At 55.8% G+C, this 25,520-nt stretch overlaps 1 protein-coding gene across 2 annotated transcripts in view; it reads left to right on the top strand.

The window, feature by feature from the left end:
* Nucleotides 1–25,520, top strand: part of KAZN (kazrin, periplakin interacting protein) — a gene marked incomplete at both ends in the record, with an annotated part of 432,776 nt that overhangs the window by 285,173 nt on the left and 122,083 nt on the right. Inside the window, one exon of one of the 2 annotated variants that reach the window (XM_080801784.1) lies at nt 3,292–3,499. The exons of the other annotated variant lie outside the window; for it this stretch is intronic. Within the exon in view, the coding sequence (XP_080657910.1) occupies nt 3,292–3,499 (208 nt within the window). Of the gene's footprint in view, nt 1–3,291; nt 3,500–25,520 lie in introns of those variants that run through there. 2 annotated transcript variants of the gene reach the window in all.

Raw genomic sequence — 25,520 nt, 5'->3', positions numbered from 1 at the left:
CAATCCCCAGCATCCCCCAGAGAGGTTGGGAAGATCTTCTGGGAGGAGAACCAGCTACATAATTTGCAGATCCCAATGCAAAATGAACGTGCGAGGCTCCTAGTTCAAAAATAATTAAGAATTTTGAGGCGATGACAGCAGAGCATTAACCCAAGCTCAGGACCCTTCTACCCAGGTTGCGCACTCGGAAGCTGGCCCTGTCTTGGAGCCTCCAATCAAAACCACCTTGGAGTTATCATTCCTAGAGGGCCTGCCCAGGTGCTCAGGGCAGAAAATGGTTTGTCACTTGGCTCCTGGATCTCCTGTTGCAGAACTGAGCAGAAACTCTCCTGGGTTCAGGGTATCCTTGTAATGAGAAACATCCCACAAGGAAGCAATGCCTCCCACCCAAGGCAGATGGTTTTTTCTGGAAGCCTGCAGGCTGCCGCGGCTCTCGGAGCTTTGCCTGCTAACAGAGTTGGGAGGAGGGACTGAGAAGCAACACTGACGGGGGAGGGGGGGGAGGCCTGGGCAGTTGGAGAACCTCAGAAATTGATGGAAGGTGGGTCCAGCTGCCATCTGAAGTCCTGGTCCTGAGAATGGGGAACACTCTCTCACACACACACACACACATACATGCACATGTGTGCACACACACAAGGACAGCAGCAGAAATCCACCAAGGCTGTGGGTTTGAGAAATGGCTTAGGTTATTGAAATGTGAGTAGAGAGTATGTGCAGACCTCTGAGAGGTTGCAGGGGGACCAGTAAGACTAGCAGTGAAATGAGCACTGGTGGCCAGTGGGCTACATAGAAACTTCTAGACCTGTTTACTCTATTGTTCTTTCTGCTTCCTCTCCTTCTCCCTCTCCCCTTTCTTCTTCATGTCAAAGAGTTGTCAACATTTTGAACTTAGATAACCCCTAGAAGTCCATCTTCCTAGCAGCTCTAAAAAAAAAAAAAAAAAAAAAAAAAAAGGAATGAAAGAAAGAACGAACGAAACTCTAGTGACCCTGGAGGCACATTCCTGCGTTATAGCCATCTACCTCTTCATATTTGCCACAGTCCTCACCACTCCCTAAAGTCCCCCTGACACTGAATCCAAGTGGCAAGGGCTAGGTATTCATGCTTGTGCTGCTGTTTTCTTGTCATGGAATTAAGAGAAAACTGCATGTCTCCATCAAAAGTGGAAAGATAGACTAAGAGTTCCATGTACTTCGAGGGATATGGGAAAGAGCATGTTTCTTTGTAGAAGCACCTTCTTACCTGCTTATTATGCAAAGCGTGTCTAAGTCAAAGAATACAACCTAAATGCCCTTAAGAAACAAACCATGGGGAGCCCAGCACAGCCCACCTTACTCATTTATGTCCTCAGTTGGGTCCCTGAAGACGTTTGGAACAGACACTCTGTGCTGGGTGTCTCCAGAATGTGAGGGCCTTCCCAGCTTCTCCCCTGGGGTGGCTCAGGGCAATTGTTCTTCTGTTCTGTTTTGCCTGTTATCCCAGAAAAGGCAAAAGAATTGAGGGTTTCCCAGCATCTCCTATCACTTGGTGTGAGATCAGTTTCCTCCCTTCGGCGTCGTGTGGGTGTTTAACCCCATGGGTGGTTTTCTTCCCTGGCTGGGTGTTACTGGCCGGCTTTCCTTTAGTGTTACTGGTCAGCTTTCCACTGAGCAGCTGGGGTTCCAGACAGGGGGAAGGGGTCTGAGGCAGCCCTGTGGACCTCTGCAGCTGGGCTAGTTTTCCCATTATCGGGAGGGTGAGGAAGAGGGTGGGGGGTGGAAGCTGGCAAGGCCATGATGGATGGTGTCCAGACCACAGTGCTTGCAAAGACATGGGGCTCCTCGCCCACAGACAGGAAAGTCACCTGTGAACAGTTTTAGACACTTGGGGCCGGGTGGAGGGAAGTAATTTGTTTCCCACAGCTTGGTGGAGAGCCGTATGCCAGTGACCTAGAAATTCCCAGGGCTGAGGCCTGGGAAGCAGAGGTTACAGAGCCAGGCCAGGTGCATGCTGCCTGGAAGGGGAGGCTGGGGACATCCCTGGAAGGTGTGAGTTCTCACCTGGCTATGCTGCCTGTGCTCCCCTTGTCTACACTAGGGGGGAAACCGGACTTGCTTCCCGGGGCTGCAGGGCGATAATTAGTCCTTCTAAAGAGCATCATAATCCTCAGATCAAAGAGGGCTTGGGGCTGCAAATTCATTTTACAGCGAGCTCCGCAAGCCACTGGAGCACCCACTCCAGCGGGCAGGTTCCGGTTCGCAGACCCAAGATGCCACCTCGGACCAGGCTGAGCTGGCGAACTAACTGGCCCCCCACCCAGTCCTGGGGTCCAAGTCCTGGCCTTCCCTGGGAGTCCCCTCATCTGCCACATGATTGTGGCTGAGGGGTCTTCAGAAGCATCTCTGATGGTGGGCGGGGTGGGAATTACTGATGCCTCATTCTACAGATGGGGAAACTGAGGCTCAAGGAAGTGAGATGCAGACATAGGGCACCCCACCAGATCACAGTCTGCTTAGGGACGTGGACCATGTCGGATCCCCCCCACCCCCACGCCCACCTCTCCAACCCCCAGCCCAGTGAATGTGCTCAGTGTTATATTGACTTAAAGAACGCCTGGTCACACAGTACAGATGAGCAAAGGAAATGTCCCAAGGCTACCACCAGTTTCCCGGTCCATTCTTTCTGCCCTCTCCTGGCCAGTGATTGGGACTTCAGCTCTTCGGCAGCGCTGTCACAAGGATGTCAGAAGAGTGGAGACATATGCAAATTGGGGTACCAGGCGGCCTGCACTCACTTGGGGCTTTCAAAGACCTGGGTGCAGGCCTGTCCCTTCCGACCCCTGCGCCACTGGCCGTCTTTCTGACCCGCAGTCTCTCCAGAAATGACCACGTTGGGGATGCGCCGAGCGTCCCGGAATGGGGCCACGAAGCGCTCCGCGAGGCCGTGGGGCGAGTCCCGGCGCCGCCGAGGGGCCGGGGGCGGAGCCCGGCCGGGGGGGGCGGGGCGCGGGGCGGGGCGGGGCGAGCGGCGGGCCCTCGCCAGCCCGGAAGGAGCGGGAGGAGGAGCCGCGGGAGTGAGAGTCGTTCCCACGTGAGAGGCCGGCGGCCGAATTCCTCGCGTGCGGCGGCCGCGGACGGCCCGGCGTCGGCCGGACGGAGAGCCCCGGTCCGGCGCGCACGGGCTGCCGGCGGGCGGCGGGGGCGGCGCTCGGCTGCGCCCCGATGCGGCGGCGGCCCGGGAGGCTGTGAGCCCCGCGCCCGTCGTCGGAGCCCCCCGCGCCGCCGCGGCAGCGCCCCCCGGGCACGCGGCATGCGGGCGGCCGACTCGGGTACCTGGGAGCGCGTCCGCCAGCTGGCGGCGCAGGGCGAGCCGGCGCCTTCCTGCGGGGCGGGGGCCGGGCCGGCGCGCCCCCGGGGGCCTGCAGCCTGCGAGCCGGGCGCGGACGCCGGGGGGCCGGCCGATCGGCCCCGCGCCGGGGCGCCCTCCGTTCGAGCGGATGGCGACTGCAGCCAGCCGGGTAGGTGCGCGCGGGGCGGGGAGGGCGGCGCGGCCGCAGGCCCGGGGAGCCGCCGGGGCCGGGCACGCGGGGGCGCTCCCGGCCGGGATCGCCGAGCGCCGGTGGCAAAGTTCTCGCCGCGCGCCGCGCCCCGGGCGCCGGGAGGGGGGCAGGGGGAGTCGCGCGGAACGCGGAGTTCTTCAGCTCGCGAGCGGGGGGCTCGGCGCTCTCCGCTTTCCGGCCGAGCCCCCAGAGCGAGCTGCAGGGGCAGGTCAAGGCCACGCCTGCCCAAGTTGTGAGATACCGGGGCGCCCGGGATCTGCCCTGGGAAGCGTGGGAAAGGGGCCAGCCCGGCACGAAGTTGGGGCGGCCCCTCTCGGGCCGCACCTGTAACCCACCTGGCAGCCCCGTAAAGTGCCAGGAGAGCCCTGCTTTACTGCTGCCCCTTTGAGCGGAGCATGATGGCTCGCATTTGCTCGGAGAGGAGAGGTTTCTCTTCCACTTGGACTAATGCAGGAAGAAATCGAGGCAGTGCAGACACAATGCGAGGGTCTGATTGTGTATCATTGGCTAATCTGCCCCAAACTGAGGACCGCGTTTTAATGTTAAAATATTCCGAGTGGGTGCGCCCATTCCGTTCTGTTCCGGTCTCAGCTGCCCCCCCCCGCCCCCGAAAGTTACGTCTTGTAGGGGCGGGGGGCGGGGGGCGGGTTTGCCCAGGGGACCCCCTGGATCCCCTTGACTTTAGAGCGGCTTCCAAGAAGTGTCCGTCATCATCAGTGTGAAGTTGGAATACTTTTTCCAGGAAAAAGAGGGGAAGGGGGCGTGCAACATGGTTATTCATTATTTCTTGGATACCTATTGTGTTGCAGTAATTTACGTGGCTTGTGTCCTTAAAATTTTATCACAGGTCTGGGAGGGAAGCTGTGTTATCTTCGTAAGATAAGGACAGAAAACGCCAGAGTTTGAGCAACTTGCCCAAGGTCCCACAATTTCAAATATTCTCTGTCAGTTGACACCGGAATGCCTCTCCCAGACAGCAAGCTTAACCAGCTGGGAAACACCAGGCTTATTTACCTAATAATTATTTCTTTCCTATGAGAAAAAGCCAGCAGCAAGGCCCCCTAATTCCAGGCTGCCTGTCTTGGTCTCCCAAGGAGACGGGATCCTGACCATCATAGGCATAGCCGCAAGAGCTGGGACCACCGGCCAGTTGGCGATGATGAGCTGAGCTGGTGCTGGTGTCCTGAAGCCACGGAAGTCTTGGGTCACCAAGGGTCTAGAAAAGGGACACTGAGCCCTGGAAGGAGCTTGAGCCCTTGGACCGTTTGCCCTGGGGCTAGGCCTGCTGGAGACAGTCCCACCTCCTTCCCAGGTGCACAGAGCAGTCAGAGGCTAACACAGCTTGGTGTAAAACAAGAGCCCAAATGCAAAGAACAAGCAAGTAGGAGAGCTTGGGCAAGTTGCTTCATCTTTTTGAGACTCAGTTTACCCATCCAAAAAGTGCGGATAATAACTAGTGTCACCCAACATTTTGATCATTCCAAAGCTAGCGTCTGCCAATCACCTTGCCTCGTTCATAGTTGATGTTTCATAAAAGTTAGTTATCAGCTTTCGTGGTGGGGCACCCCGCCAGGGCCCCGCTGACTCGGTGTCCCATTGGGATGCGATGCTATCCGTTCCATCTCTGCCCTCCTGAACTGTGTCGAGATGAGATTGGTCCGTAAAGTACTTCAGTGATTCAAGACTGGCTGTTGTGCCAGTGGGTTGTTATTATGTAAACATGGAGGAGATGGCTGGGTGGAGAGAGATGTGTTTACTTTGTGTCTACATAGACTCCATTTGTGTATTCATAATAACAATATCCTAATGACATGGTATAGCTAAGAACCGCCTGTCTCCAAGGCCTTGGGGGGTGGTTGTTATTCCGATGGCCCTCATGGTGTCCCTTTAGGGCAGAGAGCAGTGGAAATCTCCTGATTGACGGTTGGCATCCCTGGCATGAATCAGGATCAAGGCAGCAGCTACACCAGTCAAGTCTGGAGTTCTCTCCGCCCCGCCAGCCGCCCTTCACCCCCTCTGCTCTCTGGTTCTTAAAGATCAAATGCAGTTTCTGAGAACTTTCGTGGTGGCTGTGCGTTGAGGTCAGCCTGACGTGGACACGGATTCTCAAACCTTTGGATGTTATTAGGGGTTTCCTCTGGGAAGCAGATGAGAGCTCTTCTGGCTCAGAACCACAAGCTGAAATTATTGTTGAAATAAACATTTCAGCCGGGCTGTGAGGTGGCTCGTCCCAGGATCTCAGCACATCGGCCCCCAGCTGAATGTGATATTTGGTTGAGGGAGCTGAACAGTGAGGACCCTGTTGGGTGACAGAGTCTGGGAATTGGCACCTTCAGAGGTGCAGGGAAGAGGGAAGGATGGGGGCACCGCTGGCTTGGCAGGATGGAAGCCGGACACTTTGACATTGCTCACGGAGGGGATCCTGAGACCTGCACAGTGATGGACTCTGTGCTGGTGACAGCTCTGGCCCCCAGGGTGGGGCCCCTTCCGGGGGAGGTGACCATTCTTTGGGCTCAGGCTAAGGACCCGAGCTGGAGATGCAGAAATTAGACTCGTGCTCAGTCTGCACCTCGTTCTGCCTCAAAGCTGTGTGACCTTGAGATACTCAGTAACTCGGTTTCGCTGATGGTGCCTGGCAGGACAGACTCTACCCGAGGGGAGATCATCCAGGACGCCCTCCCCGCCCCAGAGTAAAGCAGGTGCTCCCTGAGCCTTCTTAGGCAGAGATGTGAACGTGAAGGATTCCTTCTCTGGTTGTGCATTCATTCCATCACATTCCTTGAGCCACTACCTTGCCAGGCACCACGGTAGCTGCCAGGGATCTATAGTAGCGAAGGGGACAGCTGCAGCCCCTGTTTCCATGGAGCTTCTTATCTGTGGGAGGAGATTTCCAGCAGGCAAGTACATACAGGATGTATCAGGAGATGGGAGGGCTGTGCAGGAAAGTAAAGCCAGGTGAGGAGTTAGAGGGATGGGAGCGGGCGCTGGTCCGTCCGTCTTGGGGTAGTGGGGCCAGAGAGAATGAAGTGAGCTGCACGGGTGCAGCGTCCCTAAGGCAAGGGCTCTGGTCAGCCAAAGCCACCAAGTCATTGTTTAGAAGTTGTTGGTCAGTTCGTATCTTCGGAGTCTGGGTCCTCTACCTGTCCCGTGGGAAGCCTGCCCGGGCTTGTGGGCCCAGTTCAGATACCAGGCCTCCTTAAGCTTTTCTCTTAACCCTTAACTCTTACAAAGTCCCAGGACCAAATGAAGCCTCTTCCAGCCTCTACCTTTTCTCTTAGTCATCGGGGTTCTTATTTCCTTGAGCCCCTCACACAAAGCCCCCTGGCCCAGGGCACCAGGCCCCTGTGGATCTGTGTCCTGGTTCCCAGCGCTCTGCTGTACCCTCCCAGGGGCCCGGCATGGTGCGAACCAAATGCGATGCGTTGTCTTAATCAGTCCTCCAAGGACCCCAGCAGGGAGGTGCCATTGCCAGTCCCCGGGGGAGAAACCGGGTGCCCAGGATCACACAGCTGGGGGGTGGTATCCCAGCGAGGGCTTGGTTGTGGGGTCCCAGATTGTAGCCCTCCCAGCACTGTGGAAAGACCTTGTATTGATCTCTAAAACGTAGACCCCCGTGACATTTCAGGTCCATTTTCTCTTTACATTTTTATCTTTAGAAAGAAGGAGGGGGTGGTTGTCCTCTCCTTGACATTCCTTGTTTTAAGCAACTCAGGCATTTGCTTATCTGTGTGTCTTTAGCAATTTTAGCAATAGGCTGGCCTCCTGTTATCCCCTTCTGGAAAGGGTTTCCGCAGGGTTGCGAGTGAGATTAAATCTCCCCATTGGAACTGGGGACACTCTTAGAAAGCCAGCCACTAGGACTACCAGGGTTTCCTGTGGACGTCCTTGGCCACCCGAGTGGGACAGAGACAGCTGGGCCGGCTGAGCAGGAGTGAAAGTCCCTGCTCTTGAAAACAATTCTGATCGGGTTCCCCTGTGGCCCAGCACCCTCACCGTGCGTGACGGCTGGGTGAGCGGGGTTGAAGTTTCCTTCCGCTGTGGCAAGAGTACAGGGCACCAGCTTTGGAATCAAAAATCCCCAGGTTTGATCTGCCAGATCTCCTGCTTACGAGCTGTGTGTCCCTGAGCAAGTTATTGAACGTCCCAATCCTCAGTTTACCCATCTATAAAATGGGGTCATCCTACCCACTGCAGAGTAGTTGGACAGGAATCTGTGTGGTTAGCACCCTTCCTACTCATGGAGCCCAGTGCTACCAGGACCGTAAGAGGGAGAAGGATTCCCATTTCTCCACAGTCCAAAGAAATTGGTTGTGTCTGTGTATGTGTAAAATTTAAAAAAGTTTTTTTTGAAATCTGAGCTATTGGGGCTTGATGAGATTGGCTGATTCTGAAGGACTGGTGGCTGCTTCTCTGGCCTTCTAAATAATCAGGTATTTCCATAGGCGTCATTATGCACACCCTGCGTTCTTTGTGCTGTTTCCATTGAGTTAACTGGAGGACTTGCCAGGACCCTCCAGCCATCCTGAAAGCAGCTTACTTCCCTCTTAATCATCTCAGGAGTCACCTGAGCGCATGGTTCAAGGGAAACAGCAAGCACAAGCCTGGACCGAGCCCCCTCTCACCCACACGACAGCCAGCTGACAAAAGTGGAAAATCAGGTACACGGCTGTTTACACAGATTTTCGCCCCAGCAGATAAGCACAGCCGACATATCATTAAAGCCGGCCAGAGCAGCCACTGTGGGGATGCCGTGTTTGCTGTGAGTCACCAAGGGCTATAAACACTCCAGAGAGGATAGCAAGCCGTGTTTACAAGGTGTGTGTGTGCGCGTGTGCGTGCCTGCGTGTGTCGTTATTTTTTTATGAATTTACACCCCGCAAATGCATTTCACGCCCAGCGTGTCAGAGGAGCGCCTGTCCCGGAGGGGGAGAGGCAGGAATGACTCCCATTCAAAAGGACCACCCCTTCTGTGCCCCTTGGGGCAGCCACCGTGAAGGTGGGGACTTCGTGCTTTCTCTGGTCTGCTGTTTGGACGCCTTCAAGAGAAGCCAGCTAGAAGACACGGGTTGTGGCGGTTCCTCAGAGCCCCTGACTAGTGGCGTTAGTCCAAAAGGTGCGGGCACAGCCCCGAATTTGGAAGGAATGACCAGCCAGAAAGGTATGATGGGCAGATGGGCGAGTCCTGCCCATCTGGGGGCCCTGGGTGCCGCCACGCCCTGGGGGCTACGGCCAAGGGGAGCTGGTGGTTTCAGGGGGGATGCCCCTCTGCGGGCACCCTCCCTCTGTGTGCTGGGCCTTGGGGACTGCTTGGTGGGAGGGCACCCACCACCTGGTGGCCTGACTGCAGGTGCGGACAGCCGCCTCTTTTGTAGCTGCCTGGGTCTGGAGGCTGGCGCGGGCGCCCAGCTCGTTGGGGCTGTAACTTTATCACAGACGTGGAGTGTGTTCGGTACCTTTTAATTGTCCAGAAGCTTCAGAAAGCTCTCCCCGGGGGCCCGGAGAGATGTAGAAACAGCAGCTGCGAGTTCCTGTCTGCTTTCTTCCCGTGCCCGCATGGCTCTGCTCACCAGTGCGCTGCTGACTTTGAAGTCCTGTGCACCCAGGCAGGGAAGAAGGTGCATTTCTGTGGGGGAAGATCCTTTTCATGAGGAAGAAGCATTGACCGAGGGCCGCCTGGGCGCTCTGTCACCTGCCTTCCTGTCGGTCGTCTCCCACCCCTGTAAGGTAGCCCGCATCCTCCCCTTCTGAAAGGTGACAGGGTTGAGGCCTGAAGCAGTTACAGAGGTTGTAGTTGGTGGCCGTTCCCGGAAGCCATGCGGTCTGCCCCAGGACCATTGCTTCTCCCTCCAGTCGCCTTCATCAGCTGACGATTCCCTGAGGGCCACCTGGGCGCCAGGCGGAGGCTGCGATGCCAGGTGTCACGGGGCTCTCTCCCTGGCGTCTTTGACACGCTGGTTTCCAATCAGCCAGAGGCAGCTGGGAGCGAGGCCCCTCGGGCCCAGAGCTGCTCAGTTGGCTCCAGGAGAGATACCCGGCCCTTCGGCCCCAGCCAGAATCCAAAGAGCCCAGCCGGCCCTGCGCAGGAGGCCCGACCCAGGCAGAGTCCTGACAGGGAACCGGCAGCAGGGATGGGCCAGTTCGCTCTCTCCACAACGTGAGGACACGGGCCCAGAGTGAGGAAAGGGCCCAGCCTGCAAGATGTAATGGGTTTTCCAGGGCCAAATGGGGAAACTCACAGATATACGCGGTATCTTGGAATTTCCCTTTTGACCCCTTTCCCTAATCCCTCTTGACTCGCTAAAGAGGGTTTCAGACTGGGGATCACAGTGGTCCAGGGTGCCTGCCAGTATCTGGATCCTTGGGCTCCACCCCTGTAGGTTGGCCTGTAGGTCTGGGGAGGGACCTGGGAATCTGTATTTGTATCGAGCGCCCTGGGGGAATGTGAGGCAAGGGTTCCATGGACCTGGCTTTGAGAACCTCTTTGCCCCTTGCCTTTCTGGGATTGGGTTAATTTTAGAGTAAGAAAAATTAGGCCGTGTGCTCTGGTTTACCCCCAGCACCCTCACAGAATCCTTAGAGCATCCTTCCCCTTCCCGCGGGCGTCCCGAAGTGGACAGTCAGTATATGGACATCCTAGCCAACCCTTGCTTTTTCTTTCTCTAGAGCAAGCCCGCCTCCGCCCCCTGCCTGGGCACACCTATGCTCGGAATCTGTTAGAAAGCGAGCTGTCATGCTTGTCCATGTTGTAGCCCTCCCCCCCGTCAGGCATCCCCAGCGGAGAGCGGAGTCCCCCAGGGTCAGTGGACTCCAATGCAGATTCGGAGGCCCACTTCCAAGGTTGCCCGCCTCTGTTAGACCAGAGTGGAATTCAGACCCTGCACTTTTTTTCTTTTTTGCAGCAAAACCTACCTAACGCAGAATGGACCCCTTTAACCATTTTTAAGTGTGCAGTTCAGTGGCATTAAATACGTCGACAGGCATCACCACCATCCATCTCCAGCCCTTTCTCATCATCCCAGACAATGACTATCCCCACTGAGTCATGGCTCCCGGTAACCCAGCATGCCACCTTGCATCTATGCATTGGCCTAATGTAGGGACTGGACGCGGTGACCGCAGGACCCTGCCCTCCTCACGGACTGTCCATCCCTGCCCCCACGCTGCTGTTCTCAGAACCACAGACGGAGATCCCCTGTCCCCGGGGCTTGCTTTATCTCTCGTGTTCTTTCCATTCCTTCCTGGAAAACATGACCACCTCTCACGTGCGCTGGGACGGTCTGGGGAAGCACTAAGTTCAGTTACCTTTCCTCTGTGATTCAGTCCAGTCTGTGCTGGTTCCTACCTCTACCTTCCTGATGCATTAACCATACCTTTTCGGGCGTAGTTGGTTTTGTTTGGTGTCGATTTCTTTGAAGGGGAATTGCTGGGGCTTTTATGAGTTTGTTTATGAGTTTGTTTTCCAGAGTATATTTGTGATTACTAAGCTAAGTACTCAGGACTCCTCATTGCCCTGGGGCGTCTAGCTCTGGCAGCCAACCAGGAGGAAGAAGAACCATCCTCTTGGGTTCTGGGACAGACATGGGTGCTGCCCCCGCCAACCAGGACCACCTCCTCCCACCAGCAGGTGCAGGGGGCCTCTGAGTGTGGGCCAGAAATGTCACTCTTGGTGGAGTCTTTTCTTTCTCTTGCACCCTGGGAAAGACAGAGGAGGAACCCCCTTTTTAGAGAAAGGGAAACGGAGGCAGGCGTAATGTGATCTCTCCAGGACAGACCTGTCTGGTAAACTCTTTGCGAAGATGGCAACATTCTAGACCGCTCCTGTCCCATATGGTAGCCACTGGCTTTAAAATGTAGCTCGTATGACAGCAGAACTGAATTTCACACTTTATTTCATTGTCAAAGGCTCCATGTGGCGAGGGGCCGCTGTTGTGGCGGGCACAGCCGGCCCCGGGCCAGGAAAGGGGCCTGCAGAGGTCTCCATGGCCCATCGCAGCTCACGAAGCCTGCAAAGTGTGCGTTTCCACCGCGGTGCTCTGAGGCTGCCGAGCTTCCCCTCGCGGGCCCCTGGACGGCCTGCATCAGAATCGCTCAGAGCTTACTGTGGTTTTTAAGTTCCGCGGCCCCCCAGCAGACCCTCACGGTCAAAAATATCTGGGGATGGGCCCACAAATCTGCATTTGAAACAAGTTCCCTCCACCACCGCGCGATTCTGTCCCTCTCTGAAGCATGAGGGCCAAGGCCTCCAGCATCTTCCACCTTGACGTCCGTGGGTCTTCCCAGCCCCCAGTGACCCATCAGTGCCCATGTGCCTTTGCCTCTTACCCCAGCACCCCCCGCCATAGCCCCATGCCCCAGGCCAGCCGTTCCCAAGACAGGGTGCCGAGACCAGCAACATCGGCCTCGCCTGAGAACTTGATAGTGACGCAGATTCTCAGCCCAGCCCAGACCTGCAGAATCGGAAACAGGGGTGGGCCCAGGAGTCTGGGTCTTACCCAGCAGCCGACGGAGGGGATGCTTTTGCAGGCCAGTCACTGAGCAGGACTGCTCTAGGAAGCTCCTGCTTACATTTCCCCCACATCTCCTCTTCCATCCTCCCCTCCCTCTCCCTGCACCTTCCACCTCCCCTGTGCCGGGCCTGTTCTCTCACTGGCTGCCCAGAGCTGCTAAGACCCTTTTAAACCCAAGGGCTGCAGGGTGTGTGGCTTTACATGATGCATCTGCATTTCACAAGGGCCTTTGGGGATCCTGGCCTTCCCCCAAGGGGTCACCCTATTGGGGATGTCATAGGGAGGCAAGCAGAGCAGCAGCCGACAGCACACCCCTCCCCCCCAGGGTCCCAGGTGGTGGCTGCCTGCTCATCCTGGGCCAGAATCTCCGAGGAGCAGAGGGCCAGATGGGTCCATTTCCCTGGGACCCCTCTTGGGGATGGGGGCTCCGGTGCTCCCCTCCCAGGGTCCATTGGCTCAGAGGAAGTTGGCACAGCTCACAGCTGTGCTTAGCAGACAGCACTTGCGTGTCTCGCGTCTTCCCAGTGTGCAGAGAAAGCAAGGGAGGTGGAGGCCAGAATGTTCCAGCTCGCCATGCTGCTTACGCCCTGTGGGGCCTCCCTTCTGCAGGTCACGCGCCTCTCTGCCTCAGTTTCCCTGTTCCACGAGATGAGATTCCTGTACCAGCAACAATCTTGGTCCCTCTGGGATGCTGGTGAGGGCAGACCTGTGCCTCGGGTAGGCAGCGCATTCTGGGTTGCCAGAACTTTCCTGGTTTCGGCACTGGAAGTCCCATACCGTGGGAAACGCCTCGGTCCCGGGCAAACCAGGACAGTTGGTACCTGGTCCATATCCCAGTGGCTTCTTGACACTCTTGCTGCCGTATGGCACATGACCCCCCACCCCACCCCACTGGGGGAACCGGTGCACTCCCAGCAGCTAAGGCATCACCTGCCTGGCCTCTGACCCCCTCTGCCTTCATTGACCTTCTGGCCCTGCTCCCTCCCTCCCCGCTCATTCATGTCTCTAGGCAACAGCTCGTGCTTTGACTGACCCACACCTCGGATGCTAGCTGAACACCTGTTTAAAATCACACCTGCTCATTTTTTTCCACATTCAGTTACTGCCTGGATAGAGGTACTCAGGCGACTAGGTGCCTGGGGCTGACCAGCTGAGCCAAACCATTTCTCCCCTTTTGTGCCTACACTCTGGAGGAGGGTTTTTCTGTCTAGCACCCTTAGACCTTGAACCAGAAGGACAGCCTCCCTCAGCCTCTCTCCGGGTCTGCCAAGGCTGAGCTTAGTGCCGGGGACCACAAACATTGGACAGTCTCTACTCAGTGTCTCCTCACTGTCCCCACTCCCACCCCTCGCCTTCTCCTCCTTACTTCTTTTACCTCCCCATCCCACACTGACTCCAAATTCCACCCTGTCCTGGGCCCCTGGCCCTTCTGCAAAGCCTTTCTTGTTCATTGCCATAGACCATCACCATGCAGATCGTAGTGTAGCTGTGTCCAGGGCCCAAGTGAGCATTTCTTGAGTGTAACCCTGGGGCTGTCCTCTGAACTGGAACCTTTGAGGGGGCAGAGACTATAGGGCACCCAGATATCTGTCTCCTTCTGTGTTCCCCTGGAGCACAGAGCAGGGCTCCAGGAAATGCTCCATCTGGGAGGAAACACGCACCTATGAATGTCTGAGCTGGCAGGACCTTAGGAGAAGTTTAATCTGGCCGACATATTGGCACACCTTTGGAGGGGCCCCTCCTGGCAGGTAGGGCAGCACCTGGAGAACCCCTGCAGCCCCCACTAGTCACTGTCTGGGTTTTCAGGGGTCAGTAAATATATCCCTCTTTTCTTCTGAAATTTGGAGGCAGCTGAAAGATCGAAGCAGGAAGAGAACCAATGAAGAACGTGACCTGGTCGTGCCCACCCAACTTCGTTCTCAGCCCGGGTCTGAGGTGTGAATGATGAGTCCGTTTGCTTCTCCAGCTGTCCTCGTCCTCTGGTCACCTGGTCACTGTGTCTCTATAAACAGGTGTTTTGGTGTGTGCTGCAGGCTCCAGATTCGCTGAGCGGGGTAGAGCCCCTGATGTTTTGGGTGTCCCTGAAAATTTCCTAAAATGCTTTTCCGCTTCCCCACTTTGGTGAGCAGGGCACATGGGACCCAGATGACTCCTTTTTTAGAATCAGGCTTCTGCAGACCCTCAGGGTTCTGACTCAGAGCCTGAGCCCCTCCCCCACCCCAATAGCTTTCCCCTGCTTGGGTTAAGGAAGTTAGAATCCGTGGCATTGCTGAGCCTTGTCACTGTTTGCTGCTTCGTCCTCAAACATGAGCCAGAGTTCTAGTTAGCTGGACACTTGAGCTAGCTGGGACCTGGTTAGAAGAGGTTAGGTTGTCTCCTCCTCCCTCTGCCCCTCCCCCCGCCACGTACACCATCTCTCTCAAATAAATAAAACTTAAAAAAGGAAGAAGAGGAGGTTTGGTTGTGTGTTTGAGCAGCTGCTGGGTGTTTGAAACAACCCGGAGCTCCTCTTCCCTCTCTACATGCCAGGCTCTTGGGGTGGGCATCAGGTGTGTCCCTGTGTGACCGCCTCTCCAAGGTGACTGGGCCTCCGTCTGCACCGGCCCTGATGACCTCTGGGGGCAGAGCCCCGCCCTCTCACTGTCCCTGAGCCAGCTCTGCCTTCCCGCTTCCTGGTCCTGGTCCTTCACTGGTCCCGTTCTCTGGGTCCCTTTCGGAGACTTGCTGTTTGCGGAGTAGATGAACCAGTGTCCTGAGCACCTGTGTGCTCAGAGGGACTCTGCTTCTCCTCCGTCCCCCACATCACCTTAAACATGCCCTTGGAGGTCTGACGTCATTTGTGTACACTCAGGTGGAAACCATGCAGGGGAACCTGACCTGGGGACTCCTGCTTGGCAGGATTGCCTCTGTTTAACAACCCAAATAAGTTGATGCATTAATCACCCCATTTTACAGACGAAGTCCCTTGAGGCACGGGGAAATAAAGAAACTCATCCCAGGCCGTAGAGACAGGAAGCCAAGAAAATAAGATTCAGCCAAAGGTCCAGCTGGAGTCCGACTGGAGCCCACAGTAGCCGTTACTCTCCTGTCCGCACTGCCGGGCACGCTGCAGTGTCCCTTGTACCCATCCTCCGCTGGGGCATGGCAGCTTCTGAGGTGAGCAGTCATGGAGGGACTTGATCCATTGAAAGGCCAGGCACACCCCTTCTGTCCAGGGCTCCCCGTGGCTGCCTCCCCGGGCTCGGTCTGGGCCCTTATGAAGTGGGAGGGTCGTGGGGCAGCTCAGCAAATTCCAGCCAGAGGCTCAGGTGTGGGGGAACTCTGCACAGGCATCCCCAATAGTGGGCTCCCTCCCAGGGCTGTGGGCTTCCTGCTGCTCTTGGCTGTAACATGCTAAAGATAACAGGTTACAGGGGGGTTCAGTGACTTGCCCGTTCACCCTAGGAGGTAGGGAGGTGCGATCGCTGTCATTCATAGTGGCACCTGAGGCTCAGAGAGATCCATGCTTACTGCTCAAAACCTGTTCATGAAAAAATTTTGTATTGTTTGCCCTTCTTACTTTCCTACCTCCTGCCTAGAGAGTCATGTAGTTGCAGGGCCTGCTGAGTTACAAATAATAGAAACACAACTGAAGCAGACTCAGAGAGAGGAAAATCAATAGCTCCGCATAACTGAGATAGTCACAGATAAATCTAGCTTCAGGCATAGCTGCATCCAGATGCTCAAATGATGTCATCTCCCAGCTCTCCTTTCATCTGTTTGGGTGTTATCCTTTCTGGTATCTGACCCCTCACAAGTCTGAGTCACACTTACCTTTCTATGATCCCAGAAATCCCAGGATTGACTATCATTGGCTTAGCTGTAATCATGTGACAGCTCTGAACCAATCACCTGGTCCAGGTCTGCACCCTACCCTGGAGTTAGTTGGGGTGGGGGTTGTGAGCCCCCAGGGAAACTCACAAGTTGGATATTAGCCAGAGGAAAGTCAGGGAGGACGGACTGGAAATGGAAGCCCCAAGGCAAATGTGGGAGCTGAGTGCTGTGGGGTGTGAGCTGATTGCTTTAGCAGGTGCATGTCTATGCCCCTCGCTAGGTGTCATGAGGTTGAAAGGAAAGCCTTGGATGCGGACCCTGTCAGTTAAAGATGTTGCAGGTTTTCTTGAGCAGCTACTATGGGCTGGGTCCTCTTCCACACCCGTGTAGAGGAGCTCTGTTTTTTCTTCTATTAATCATTCATTCTTTCTCTCTCTTTAAGGACCACCTCTCAGCTCCCTTCTCAGTCTCCCAGTCATATGTTATTAGGACCCCTCCTTTTACATCCTTCTGTGTGTACCTCTTTGGTCACACCTGTCCCAGATGGGCTTTTAGAAGGACCCTGCCTCTGTTGGCTTCCTGAGCAGGGCCTGGGTGGGGTTGATTTGGGCCTGCATAAATGCATGATGTGATGCTCCCCTTGCCGGCCTCTTGCCGCACCCGTGATGTTGCTGAGCACACTGAGGTCAGTGGCAGCAGCTGGCCCCTGGGCACTCCAGATGGCATCTGGCTTCTCTCAGCCTCTCCACTGGGAGTCAGATTTTCCAGACTGCGTGTGGAGCTTGGCCATCTCCCTGGAAAGCGCTGATTGATTCCCCTTAGAGATGACCTGAATCCATACCCAGCAGACAGATGCTACCTTCTCACAGCAAAGCAGGGAGTGGGCAGCCGGAAGGTAAGAATTTAGAGAAAGGGATGGTTAGCTTGCCTCTTTGCCTCTCATTGTTAGAGGGTACAGGTGCTGGTTCCACATTTCCTTGGGTATCTGCCCCATGGGGGAGCGTAAGCAAGCTCCCCCACTAACACAAGTACCCGGACCCAGGGCTCTGACTGTGGGGACATCAGAGGCATGTACCAAGTGCTTGGGGCCTTAAAGCCAGACTGCCTGTGTGCATATGGTTCCAACAGTGGGGACCTTGAGCAAGCTTCTTTAATCCCTCTGAACCTCAGTTTCTCCATCTGTAAATTGGGGAGGCTATCGCTACCTAGTAGAGGTTTCATGGAGATTAAATGAGATGATTTATACAGTCTTTAGCATGGGCTTTGGCACATAGTAGGTGCTCGGTAAACATCGTTTGTGTTAGTTTTATACCAGAATGGGTGCTGGAGAGATGCGAGGGTCACCGGACAGATGCCCCCATAGCGCAAGTCCAGGATCAATGATCAGTGGGAGATAACGGTCCTTGGGGCAGGGTAAGCTCCTGTCAGGGGAGAGTTTCTGGAGGGTGCATCTGCTAGGGCTTCGTTTCCCCACTCAGGCAGGTGTCCAGCAGCAGTTTGTCAGAGACTGATAAATTGTGGGTAGCCCCCGCGAGGGGCTCTTGGGGGAAGCTGCTTTATCTTTCTGAGCCTCAGGTTCCTCATCCTGTAATGGAAATGACGAAACCCACCCTGCGCGGCCAGGTATACAGTAGGTACTTAATAAGTAAAGGCACTGCTTTATTAATAAGCCATCTCAAATGGGTTGCAAATAATTAAATGTTTATTAAGCCTGGGCTTGGCATTGGCAGCATTGAAAGCATCTTCCCATAGGGTTGGATGAGTGTACGTGAGCGTGAATGCCCACCGGGCTCTCTGCCTGTTGGGACATGAGACTCTTGGCCATGACAGAGCTTTGAGCCTTGTTGTCTGTGGCATGCGGTCAGGTCAGGGCACTGTGCTGAGCAGTGATGATGGGAAGTACTTGGGGAACCCGGGCCATGTGGGAACCCCCTGGTCAGAGGGAATGTGAGTTGGCCTTGGGGAAGTCCTGGGGCTTGACCAACACCCCCCCTCCCCGAACCCTTAGCAGCCTCAGGAATGCCAAGTCCCAGTGACAGTCACTGAGCCTTGGCCCAGCCCCACATCCTGCAGGGAGGCTGTGCTCCTGCTTGCTGCGTGTCCGGCCAGGGATGCTCTGGTGCTTCAGGTGTGACAAGGTGCCTCCCGGAAGGAGCCCCAGTCTGAGCAGGGCTTGTGGTGAGGACACAGCAGGCAACCTGGAGAAGTCCAAGACCCGCCATGTGGGGTCCGGACATGAACGCCGGGAGCCTGGGCAGTACCCTCTCCATCCCACCTCCCTCCTCTCTCCACCCAGGGATTCTCCCCAGCTGCCCTCCCTGGCCTTACGCCTCTGCCTGGGTTCCATGCTTGCAATCCCTTAAATGCCGGGGAGAGAGAATCTGATTGGTCCCTGCCTGACCAATAGTTCAGCAGACCCTGAGTCAGGTGACTTTTCTGGCCCAATCCGCTGCGTCTGGGCAGGTGGGCAGGATCCCTGATCTGTGAAGCCGTTTCCTTCCACGTTGTGGGGAGGGGGCAGACTTAGAAAACTTGGGGGTGAGGACGACGAACTGATTTATCGTGTCCAGTCCTCATAAGCCGAGATGCCTTCCGGGATGGGAAACTCACTCCCTTTCCAGGCAGCCCCTGTAAGTTTTGATCAGTGGTAAGCATTCACCATTATGTGGGGCCCAACAATCAGTATCACTGTAGCATCCTTCCGCTGGCCCGTGCCCTACTGTGTGAGGATCTTCCACACTAAATCCACTTCGTTGACCCGAGAGCCCCTCTGACATGGGAAGACAGCCACCGTGGCACAGGATCCCATATACCGTCCCCACCCCGGCTTCATTCCCCATCAGGACAGAGCAGATCGTGCTGGGGGTAGGGGGCAGGCAGGACACCTTTTGCCATGGTCCACCCAGCTTGCCCAGCCACACATCTCTCCTTCCAACAGAGCGTTCCTCACACTGAGGTGTGTGTTCCTGGCTCTCCTGATGTCTGTTTAGGAGGACTGAGCAGGAGCCTGAAGACCTCAGTGGTACCCACTGGGAACAAGGCTGGGAGAGGCAGCTAGAGACTCCATGGGATGCCATTAGGACAGGCGGGGCCGGGACAATAGCCTAGGTCAGGGCTGTGCAGTTGGGCCACCATCCTTTCCCCTTTTCTGCAGCCTTCCCTGCACCACCCACCCCCTTGCTGACAGCCTCTAGATCAAAAGGAGCCAAAACACATCCAGTGACAAGTTCACGTACTCCTTTTGTGGTCTGTAAGCGGGGTCCGTGGCCAAATAAACAGCCGCTTGGCAAGAGGTCCTGCGAACATCTTCATGCAGCCAAGAGATTACAAAAAGAGGAAGATAGAGGTGGAGGAGAAAAACAATACGTTACTTGCAAACCAGTTGACAAAGGAGATTGAGTGTCTGCCTAGAAATGTTTGATCAGCTGCCTACCTTCTAGGCCAGGCCAACCCAGGTTAGGAGTCTGGTTTTCCCCCTACATCCCCCAAGTTAGCTTTCTGCAGGTGTGCACCCACAGAAAATGCTCATTTGGAAGGAGATTTACAGCTTTCTCCGGAGATTGGGGGCAGAAACGACTTCCTGGGCAGTCGGGTTATCCTGGGTTAATTTTCATGATTACTGAAAGGATCTTAGCTGAACACTCTTTGGCTTTGCCCGTGGTCATTGCTGGATGCCATACTGACCTGCCAGAGGACCAGAGGGGTGCTGTCCCCTCGTCCCTAGGCCTCCTGGGTTTGAGCTTCTTCGTCCATAAGCTTCCTTATGGCTGAGGAATAACCAGACCTTGCCTTGGATTTTTTTTTTTTTTTAATTTTTGGTGCATGTACTATCCGCAGCTATGTGCCGTCTACCCCTGAAGGAGTGACCTCACTGTCCTGGCTGGTGACCAGCCTATAATTCCAGGGTCACGGCAGCATGCCCACAGGACATGGGGCTACTTCTTACTACAAGTCAAATTACAATGCAGACACCTGCTCCTTGTTAGGCCACTGCATTTGGCCTGCTTTCTGCTGCTTTGTCCAACCTCGGAAGCACAAAGTGGCCTGTGTTTTGTGTTGTGTTTTGTTTTACCATCCCCCACCCCGCCCGTTCTGTATACCCCAAGGACACGTGTCTGTTCTCCTTCCCCTTCGAGCGGCCCCGAGTGATCAGACAACTTCAGGTGCGTCCGAAAAGAGGTCCTAGCCCAAGGCCTGGACCTTGCAAGCTTGGAGTTTGTGGAGTTGGAAGAAGAAAGAGAAAAGATCTAGAAGTTCAGCTCCAGAGAGTAGGGCAGGAAGAGGCTGACTTAGCCTATGGTGTAGAGACCAACAAAAGGCCTTGGGGCCCCCTCCACACCGGTCACAGGCAGGGTCTGTGCTCTGACCGCCATTCATTCCTCGATTCGAGCGCACGCTGGGTCGGAAGCAGCCAGACCCAGAACCTGCTCACTGGGTGTCCTATCCTCCCCGGGGAGTGGGGGAAGGAAGGGTATGGGGAGGAGAGACTTCAAGGAAAAGCATGTTTGGTCTTGAAAGCATCTCTGGCCAAAGAGAGCACAGTCCTGTGCAGGGGGAATGGGGAGAGGGTGGCCTGACCTAAGGCCATCCTTGCCCTGGCCTTGTGCCCTGGGCTGGCTTCAGCTCACGTGGGCCCCTGAGCACAGGTCAGGGCCATGCTAGGTGGCGGGATCCGTAACCTGTGCGTCCTGCCAGGCGGTGCTTCAGGAGGACCTGGAGGGTGGTGGTCTGCAGAGATGCCCTTGTTGGCAGGGTCCTTTGTACTCCTCCAAGGAAAGCAGCCTGGAGGGGGGGGGGGGGGTTGGTCACCACGGGTGAAAATTCTGCCTCGTCTCTTTGTCCTCCTACCTCTTTTAAGAGGAGCTGGACATGGTCACGTGTTCTGCGGGATTTGGTACAGCCGTGTGTGTGTGTGTGTGTGTGAGTGTGTGTGTGTGAGAGAGAGAGAGAGAGAGCATGTATGCGACTGTGTGTGTGGAGGGGTGGGGGGTGGAGAGCCATGGGGTTTTTTCAGTTTACATTTTTCGAATAGTTTTCTCCTCTGCTCTCCCAAGAGGCAGCACGCAGAGTGGAATCAGCATTTGACCTTTGCGAAATGTTGGTGGAGTGGGCCAGACAGCCGGGGGGGGGGGGGGGGCGGGAAGGGGGAGGTTGGGGGATGGGGGGGTGTTTGGTGGCAAGCTGGCCGCAGCTCAAAGCCCGGGTTCAAGTTACATCTCTTTCTTTTTCAGTTCATACACAAGGAAGTGAGGGTGGTGGGTGGCAAGAGAGAGAGGGGGCTTCCCGGGCTGGGCCTTTCAGATCGGGATCTCGTGGGCCACTCAGCCTGGCAGCTCTGGAGACCTGTCCGTGGAGAATGTTCTAGCAGGAGGCTCGGGCCAGGAGTTTCCAGGAGAAGCCCCTGGGGATCCAGGACCAGGCTGCCAGGCAGGAGCTGGTCTCAGAACCAGAAGGCAGTGGCTCCCAGGAGGGGGAGGGAACCAGCAGGCATGTTTCATTTGGCCTGTGCCAAGCAGTTCTTTGGTGTGTAGTCCCTGGACGAGGACAGTTACTCATTTCACCCTCACAACGTTCTATAAGTCAGGTACTGCTGTTGTCCCATTTTACAGATGAGGGAACTGAGGCACAGGGAAGTTCTGGAGGGGCTGGGACTCCAACCCAGACTGCCTCACCCCTGTGATGTTCGTAGCCACTTAGACCGGCAGTCGAGGTGCTCAGCTAGCATTTGTCAAAACCGAAAGGCAGGTTTCATGCAGGTTCTATGTGGGGTCGAGTTTGCCTGTGGGGGAAGCAGTTCTGTTCACAGACGCGGCAGGAGCGCATTAGGGACTCGAGGTGGTTCTCCTCCCAAAATAGCCCACATTTTTCTGCCTTGATTATGTGTTTGGGTCACAGCCCATACTGCTGAAACTCCCCAAGTGAAGTGGGGGTGTTTTTCTTTTTTTTTTTTTTTTAAGATTTTATTTATTTATTGGACAGACAGAGATCTCAAGCAGGGGGAGGGACAGGCAGAGAGAGAGAGAGAGGAGGAAGCAGGCTCCCCGCTGAGCAGAGAACCCGACGTGGGGCTCCATCCCGGGACCCTGATGACCTGAGCCGAAGGCAGAGACTTTAACCCACCGAGCCACCCAGGTGCCCCGTGGGGGTGTTTTTTTTCTAATCAGGTTTGTTCACTTTTAGTCCCGAAGGTTGTAGCCTGTTGGGAGGAGGAACATGGTTGTGGGGGCCCCTGGTGGTCCCCTGCTTTGATGTCTAGGAATCCATTACTGCAAAGGCCTCTGGGGTCAGGATGGACAACTCTGGGCTCATGGGTCCCTTTAGCCCTTTAAATAGATGGTGGGGCTGGGAGGAGGCTAGGAGGACAGGAATGGACAGAGCAGCCCAGAGAGGTACAGCTGCACCCGGGATTCTGCATGGGTGGGGAGGGAGGAGGGGCTTGGGGAAGGTCTGAAGGAGGCGAGCTGGGCCCAAGCCTCATGCACCCCAGGCTCCCTGGGTGAACCGGCTGAGGCGAGGAGCTCTTCCTTGGGCCTCGGGTGTACGGCCCCAAACAAGGACAGTAAAAGCCACCACTGTCATGTTCCCAGGAGGTTAGGATGAAAAACATAACAGAAGTGAGAGCACTTTTGAAGAAAAAGTTAAAAGTGCCATCTTCAGCTCGGCAGCATCAGGCCAAAGCACAGCCTTCTTTGTGCAAAAGACGCCATACCATTCTGGGCCAGGCAGGCCTCCCTCTGGCCTCTCTGGTTCGTGTGCCTTGCTTTTGAGTTGTACGTGTCAGGATTTGGGATTGGGGGGCCCTGTGGCATTTGAAGACAGAATCCTGGGTAGACATACTGGACGTGGAAGCCAGGTGACCCGGTGACAGTGGTCCGCCACTTCCTAGGTCTGGGCCCTGGGATAGGTCCTTTGTGCTTTAGTGCCCTCCTCTGTAAAGGGGCATCTGCCACCCTCTGAGGTTGCTTGGGGCGGGGGGGGGGGGGGTTGCACTGGACCTGTGCCCGGCATGGAGAGTCCCTCCTCTACCCCCCACCGGTTTCTAGAATGCTGAGCCCTGTGCCTAGCCTTCCAGCAGCAGGTTGTTGAAATCCAGCCACGCTGGAGACTACGTAGGAGGGTCTCCTGTGAACCAGTCCCTGGTGGGATAGGCCTGCTCTTTATCAGTCCAAGGTAATTTTGCAATTAACTCGATTGGCTAGAAACGGGGGCACCCTTGGAGTGTGGGAAAATGTCCCAGGCCGGAAGGGCCCTCCCCTCTGACCCCCAGCTTGCCCGGGGCTTGGCTTCCAGAGGGAGGATCCAATTTCACATTAGGACACCAGGATGTGCTCCCAGTGCCCCTCTGAGAAATCCCAGATGGCGCCTTCTAGAAGGCCCAGCGGGCTCCATGCTGGCGGCCGGACTGCCCGCCCTCCCTCCCCACCACCAGCGGGCTCCTGGACTGGGGCTCCAGCATGAGAGCAGCGAACGGTGCTCGTTACTGACTTTATTGCTGAACAATTTAGAAAGGCGGCCCTCCCAGTTTTCATAAATGAAACATTTAAAGTATGCAAAGCATATTTTATTTCTTCCTGGAGCAGCTGCTCCGTTGGGCTGGAGAATAATCAGGAACGCGTTACGCGGTGCTGCCCTGCTGTGCTCGTAGGTTCCATGGCCTCCAGCCCCTCCTGCCAAGGGATGGGCGGGGAGGGCTCCTGGGGGAGGGGGGGAAGGGGTGGCTGGAGCCCAAGATGCCCTCTCCCTTGTCTTCCTTTCCCACCCACCCCCCCCAGGGGGCCAGCCATCCTCCGTGATGGGATCAGAGTGGCCCGCCAACGTGTGTGCGGTGCCGGGCGCCTTCTTGGAGCTTTTTATCTCTTACTCCTAGAACGGCACAGCGTACTGTTATGTATCTGTTCCGCACATGAGAACAGAGGAGTGACCTGCAGGCCAAACAGCTACAAAAGAACAGAGCCAGGATTCGATCCAGCATCTGGTCCCTGGACCACGGCTCTCAACTGTCCCGGCCACCCTTTCACGGGTGAGGAAGTCGAGGGACACAGAGGTCACGCCATACACAGCAGGAACCGCCCATCTTCGTTCACCTTCTGAGGCCACCTTTGAGACGGGGAGTCCTCCAGCTTTACCCTCCGTTTTAGACCACGGTCTGGACTTGGTTTAAAATCTCCTGAAAGCCCAGGATCTGTTGGCAGCGCGGACCCGAAAGTGCAGGGATTTCAGACCCTCCTCCCGTGTGTGGTGGCGGCGTTGTTTAGGAGAGCCACTGGCTGGGCCCTGGTCGCCCACTTCTCTTCTCTGCATAATTGTTTACATGTGTGGGGGCCTCTGGCATGCCTTCCGCATTTCCATGCATTTAACCCCTGCGTGGATGTCTGAGACCGGCTGAGCAGAATGTGCCGGCCAAAGCGTGTTTCCAGTTTGGTTTCCAGATCATAGTAGCAGGGGGCCCAGCAGTCAAGGTCGTGAATTCCAGACACCTTCCTCTGGGCCTCAGTTTGACTGTGTATAAAATTGAGAGAAAAATGTTTTTCTTGCCCCTGTCTTAGGAAGGTAGCTCTCCCACTAGGAGCTGGACGCAGGAGAACCCGCTCCCCGACCAGTAGGACGGGCAGCTTCTTCTGTCTACCCTGTACATTCTGGTAATGGGTGGAGAAGGAAACTGAGAGGCAGGTGTTTTGCTGCTGACTCAGACTCGGGTGGGAAAGAAAGCCAGAGCTGGGCTGTCCCCTGCGGAGACAAGACCTCGGTCAAGTTGGTTCCTCCCGATTTGCAGTGAGGTTTGTGCTCGCTGCAGGGATGGACTGTGTCCTGAGTTGGTGGGTGTAACCAGTACCACGCCCTCTCCTTTATGTTTTGGTATTTTTTTTTTCCCCCTAGAGGTGGTGAAGGGGGAGGAGGGATGAGAGGGGAGAGTCACGCATGGTGAGGTGGGGAGGGGAGAAGGCCATGCCAACCCCACGGTTGCTGTCCTCTTATAGATACATCCCTTTACGACCCAGGCCTTGAGATGGGGTAAAGCCTGTTACAAGAGCCAAGAATGGGGGACCCAGACATTTTACCAAAATTCGAAGTAAGGCATAATTCGTTCTCTGTGCCCATTCGTCAGGCTCTTTGTTCTGGCATTTAGCTCGAGAAATTCACACAGCACGGCATTTGGGCTGGGAGCCTAGTCCCATGGTTAAGAACATGAGCTTTGCAATCATTCAGATTTCCGAGCTGGGATCCAGCTGTGCACCTGAACCAGCTCTGTGACCTTGAACAAGCCCGTTCACGTGTCCTGGCCTCTGTCTCTCCCTGTGCAAAATGGGGAGCATGCTAGCCCTGTTCCCACAGGCTTGGCAAGAGCATTTGGTGGGCTGAGGCTTAGGGCCAGGCTCATAAGTCAGCGCCCGGACGGGAGCTGGAACCCTCAGGCGAAGGAAGGAGACCCAGTGGCTGTGGGGTTGGTGCTCACGGACCCCTCCTGGCGGGATAAAAGGAGAAAGGCTGATTTGGGCAGGAAATGGCCTTGAGGCAGAACTTGAAAATGTGTGCCTTCCAGGGTTCAAACCAGAGGGACTGTTCACTGCAGAGGTCAGCTTGGCTTGAGGTACCCATGGGGATAGGTGCTCACCGTTTTTGTGCAGGTGAACTCCAGTACCCAGTCTGCCCATCCAGTT

This window comes from Martes martes (genome assembly GCF_963455335.1).
Source record: "Martes martes genome assembly, chromosome: 4".
Lineage (NCBI taxonomy): Eukaryota > Metazoa > Chordata > Mammalia > Carnivora > Mustelidae > Martes > Martes martes.
Note: the sequence above shows the minus strand (reverse complement) of the source record. Positions and strands in the feature narration are given on the sequence as shown.